Source organism: Diaphorina citri, unplaced genomic scaffold (assembly GCF_000475195.1).
Source record: "Diaphorina citri unplaced genomic scaffold, Diaci psyllid genome assembly version 1.1 scaffold4915, whole genome shotgun sequence".
Lineage (NCBI taxonomy): Eukaryota > Metazoa > Arthropoda > Insecta > Hemiptera > Psyllidae > Diaphorina > Diaphorina citri.
This window is the reverse complement of record NW_007382299.1, coordinates 3,938-9,210: the sequence shown is the minus strand read 5'-3', so window position 1 is coordinate 9,210 and position 5,273 is coordinate 3,938. Positions and strand designations below refer to the sequence as shown.

Here is a 5,273-nt window from a genome sequence, read left to right as displayed (position 1 = left end):
CATAGACTAGGCGTTCAAAAACTTTGGATAGCACCGGGAGAATAGATATTGGTCGATAATCATTGGTAGAAGAAGGGGTTTTTACCTTGGGAATAGGTGTGACCAAAGAGTATTTCCACATGTCGGGGAAAACATGGGAGGACAGAGATTCATTATAGATGTGAGTCAACACGGGAAGAATAGAAGACAAGAACAGTTTAATAAACCGAAGACAAACACCGTCATTACCAGTAGCATTTGACTTTATAGCGGACAAGGCAGTGGATACTTCAGAAGATGTAACATCTCTAAAGTCAAATGATGGACAGTCGGGTTTGGGTAGAGACTGGATTTGTTGAAGAGTCCTAGTCTTAACGTCACCATTAACTTGCGCAGGATTAGTGGTAAAATGAGAGTTCAGCCCATTGAGATCAACAGAGTTAGAAGAATTATCAGAAGAGTGTTGATCAGGACCAACTCCCATACCTTTCAACAAAGGCCAAATATTGTCTGGAGAACCCTCAGAGATATATTCAACAATGTGTCCCCTTCGCGCGTCCCGGCATGCGTGCGTACACCTATTTCGTAGCTTACGATATTTTTCCCAGTCAAGAGGAGATTTAGTTCTCCGATATTGCGCATGCGCCCTGTCCCTAGCGTTCATTTTTCTCTTGAGTTCATCGGTTAACCAGGGTGCAGGGCGGCGCTTAACTCGAGACTGCTTGACTGGTACAAATTTATCGTAGAGCTCAGAAATGATCTCACAAAAACTAGCGACTTTATCATTGACAGACTGCACTTGATATATTTTGACATCCCAATTGACTTCAGAGAGCGTCCGAAGAAGCTCCTCCAAATTCAGATGCTTATAATCTCTGTATGTGATGAGGAGATTTCTTGACTTTGAACAGCGCAAGTCGTACACAACATACAGGAGATCATGGTTAGTAAAACCAGGAATACTTAAACTTCCATGAAGTTTAATTTTATTACTTGAAGAAGTCATGGAGAGATCCAAAAGTGAACTGTAACCAGAAGGGAGGTGAAAGGTTGCACCTGTAGGAAGGACTTCAAGACACAAAGTGTCAATGAGAGAGTGAAATGAAGATGATTCTGAGGTGTCATTAAGAAGATTGCAGTTGAAGTCCCCCTGAATCAAGATATTGGAGTACACCGGAACAAAATCAGCCAGAATATTTTCATATTCGGTGAGAAATTCTACAAAAGATCTTCTAGGTGGGCGGTACACAACGCCAAGAAGCAACTTTGAATTATTAATCCTAATCTCTAAGAAGATGTACTCCATACTACCCTCAACATTTCCATTAGACATGGCAGCAATACTGTATTCGAAGTCACCACGAAGATAAATAGCTACTCCTCCACGGCCTTTATGCAGTCTGTCATTCCTAATGAGATTGTATCCGACGAAACTTACCATTGAAGAGGGTATAGATGGCTTGAGAAATGTTTCTGTCACCAACACAGCACCTAGAGATAAGTCGGAAAAAGAACTAAGGAATGCAGGGTAGTGAGCCGTCAGTGATTCTGCGTTGATATGAACACATTTAAACTGCTTACGATACGGAGTAAATAGAGTTTGTAGGCGATCGAATGTTGAGACTGAAGTGGACGAACAGGTAGAGGTGTCCGGGGAAGAAAGAGAGTGGAAAGAGGAAGAAGATAGAGAATGATATGAGGAAGCAGGGGAAGATGTAAGTGAACTCATTTTTACAAACAACGTCTCGAGTCTCGACAAGCCCAACTTCTAATGAGCCTTGGTCTTCAGGTCGTCACTCATTTCAGGTGCTGTTACACGTTACTGTGAACCTCCTTATAAGCTTTCCACATTTCCTTGAAAAATGGAGAGAAAATTTTGGAGTCACCAAATTCCCTCCATTTGGTTTGAGATTCATATTCGGTTATAAGATCCAAATAGTTGTCTATCTCCCCGAGATAACCTAGTGGCCATGGATATCTTAGATTAATAATTTCGATAACTGCCCCAAGCGCCTATGTGATAAAACATTCGGAACAAATCCATGACATAACACACACTCTATGTATGTGTATTGATTTTATATTTATCTGTGATATAATGATCCTATACATAGTCATACAAGTTAGAAGTAGGACAATTAACTTGTGATAATGATGTGAGCATAATCCCATAGTCATGGATCTATTCAAACATACCTATGTATATCGCAACAGAATAATGCATCGATTAAACACGGTCAATACGGTCATTGTTGGGGATTCCTGATTTTGAAAAGGTTTGTCTTGAAACCTGTCTATATTTCAAAGAAAAGATAGAAATTCCAATTATGATATGACAAACCTCGCTGACCATGCTCATTCCATATTGATTACTTATTAGTCTTATTACTTTCCTTATTCAGTGAAATAATTTGGGTGATACCGCATATTATATGAAATAGAAGTTCGTCGGTATAGTCTAATTTGTCCATGGAATGTCATATCACTATCAGTCGACCATGCAGTCTATAGGTAATTATATCCAATGCGTGGTAGAACATGAGCATTATGATTGTCCGAGATTTTATGAATATGGTTCAAACCGCGTGTATTTACCACTAGGCAAACAAATGAATACCTACACATGTAAACCGCCCAGCAAATGATAACAAGCGTATCCTAGTATTTCTAGTAGAGAGAATTGCAATTCAGTGACCTGCACCACAACATCTGATATGTTAACCATGTCTGTTCCATATTTGAGATTGATATAGAAGTACTATGACACTCGTACAGGTAGAGCGAGGTGTTAATTGTGCGAATCGGTCTAATATTTAGCCTGGAAACTAGTATCAATGTCTTCTCTAATTCATTTCCACGCTCAGATCTCGCTATTCATTGTTAGGTTTATGTATTGGATGTGAACTGTTACTAGGTTGTTAGTAACAATTATATCTTGGTCACTGTGAATCTCTGCCGTGGGGTTTGGTTTTGTGTTTTGGTTACATAAAACTTATTGAACTGTTTGGAATGGCATGATTGATATCAGATAGAAGAATGTCAATTGTGTTCAGCATTGTTCTTCTCAAATCTTTGGCAATGTTTCGTGCTACTTTTGTTTTTCAAATTATCTGGGTTTGTGGGGACAGTTAGTGTATACAGGGTGAACAAGTTAATCTTGGCCACTGTTGGGTTTCATAATCACTTGGAATTCTGTATTTAATTATGTGAATAGCTCAACATTTCTTTCCTTTCAGAATACTTGTTATTTGACTCTCCTTTGATGGTAAATATTTCTTTGAACAAGTTGCCTTGATTGTTTCTCCAAGAACAATCCCTTTTTGTTCTTGTATAACTTTTTCACTCGACATAATATGTTCAAGTCACGCGTTCTCAATGATTGACATCTGAGGAGATGAATGGTGATGGTGTTTGGTTGCCATCCTAGAGTTACTTCCGTCATTCCGGTTGTTGGTTTTATTTTGACGTCTGTTTAAACTTATTGTCTCAATTGTTTTACAAGATGTGGTACTGCTAATGGTCTCATTTCTGCTGAGAGTGTTTTTATATTATTTTTAATCTCTTTGGATTGTTGTGACTTCGAGAGCACCTTTTATTTTTACCATGGTAGAAATGTACCACATTTTTTATGTATTTTTCCGTTCTTCCACAAAGTCAATGACCATGTGAAATTCTAATAACGTAGGTCGGGAAAAAGTTATCTAATCAGGAATGGATGATTCACAAATGCAAATACACTTGGAGTTGTTGTTCAATTAGTTTTTTTTTTCAGATTACCTAGCATAATATAGGCAATGTTCCGATAGTGAATTGGAAATTGACGATATGAAAGAAGCTGCAAATGTTTCCGATAATGAAAGAAATGCGCTGTTTTGATCTTTTAAATGCTCTGCTTGGAAGTGGATGCATTAAAAGCTTTCCAAGCCGGAAATATCTCTCTTGTCTCTAATGGGTATTAAGTTGTTGCAGTTATTACGACAACCACATAGGTAACTTCGTTCTTCTAAGTGTACATTAAAGTTTAATTCTTATCCTAGGCTCAAGTATCAAATAAATCCGTACTTATATTTGAATGTTTTGATAGTGGTTTGATGTTTATTAGGAACTATAGCTTTCATTAAGTTCTCAATACTAGGTTCAAATACACACTCCACCGGATTGATAGGTGTGTGCTGGTCCAATGAATTTAATTGAAGAAGTGACACCGCGTGACAGGAAAGCTTGGGTTTTCTGTGTACCCGTTGGCGACCCTTCGAACGGCTTTTCATGGGCGTCAATTTTGGATAAGCGAGTCTTGTTTGGCATTGACTTAATAGGTGACTTATCCAATAACCTAAAACCCGATTGAAAGAGTTCGAGCGGGTACACCAGAAAACAAACTTTTGTCGCGCGTGTCATTCAATTAAAGTTGACTTAATAAAAGTTTTGCTATGTATTTAGTTGCATTCATAAAGTAGGAAGAGTGGTCGCCCTAATATAATTAATGTGTTATAACCTACCTGCGTGGATCCTTCCACTGTCCATATGGTCCAAACGCAAGTATAATAATTAATGCTATTGTGCCCCAAGTTGTTTAGTGCTTTTCTAGTAGTGAGTAGTCGGATGAATATTTAATAATAATCATTGTCTTAGATTCTTTGTTAAGGTAGACAATTAGTTTAGTTTGATGTACACGGTAGATAGTTACATGTATAACTACTAGTAGCGCGAATGTACCACTGACAAAACATCAATTGGGGGCACCGAGTATAACAGGGGTCGGGTCCATCGTTGTCCAAATTGTACTGATCGTCACAGGAACTTGAGGAATAGTAGAAGTGTTCTAGTCTTGTTGTAGACTATAAATATCAGTTGGTTCTTTGGTTTAGTACTGGAGGAGTGCTCTTCTTTACACCCTCTACCGTCTGTGTCTTCCATTGACAATGTATGGGAGGCGTCTTTTACCAGGCTAAGGTAACCACTGTCACAGTTGACAGACCATTCCACTTCTCGGGTTGTAGTTATATTGAGGATGGTTTAAGATTATTTTTTATTATACTATTTGTATGAAAGAGACATAGTTCTATTGAAACCTTTTCTTTAAGCAGGAAACTAAGATCTTCTCAGCTGTGTATTAGACGGTTCAAACTCGCCAAAGGATCTCAATTATTAAACTCGTCTTAATGTCCATCCATTCCATGGACATCATAGTGCCGAACTTTTCTTCTATTTATATTCCTCCAGATCTTATCCTTCCTGTTTCGATGTTGATGTTGTCCATGTTAATTATTTTAAATAATGGTTTAGTTTTGACA

General features: G+C 38.1%; 1 protein-coding gene across 1 annotated transcript; it reads right to left on the bottom strand.

The window, feature by feature from the left end:
• Positions 1-85: 85 nt before the first annotated feature.
• LOC103521285 lies at positions 86-3,421 on the bottom strand (the record flags this gene model as incomplete). Its single annotated transcript, XM_008486396.1, has 2 exons — positions 3,364-3,421; positions 86-1,470 (listed from the first exon to the last, which is right to left on the bottom strand). Coding segments are annotated over exons 1-2 (1,443 nt in total), but the record flags the coding sequence as incomplete, so codon positions are not given.
• Positions 3,422-5,273: the final 1,852 nt, after the last annotated feature.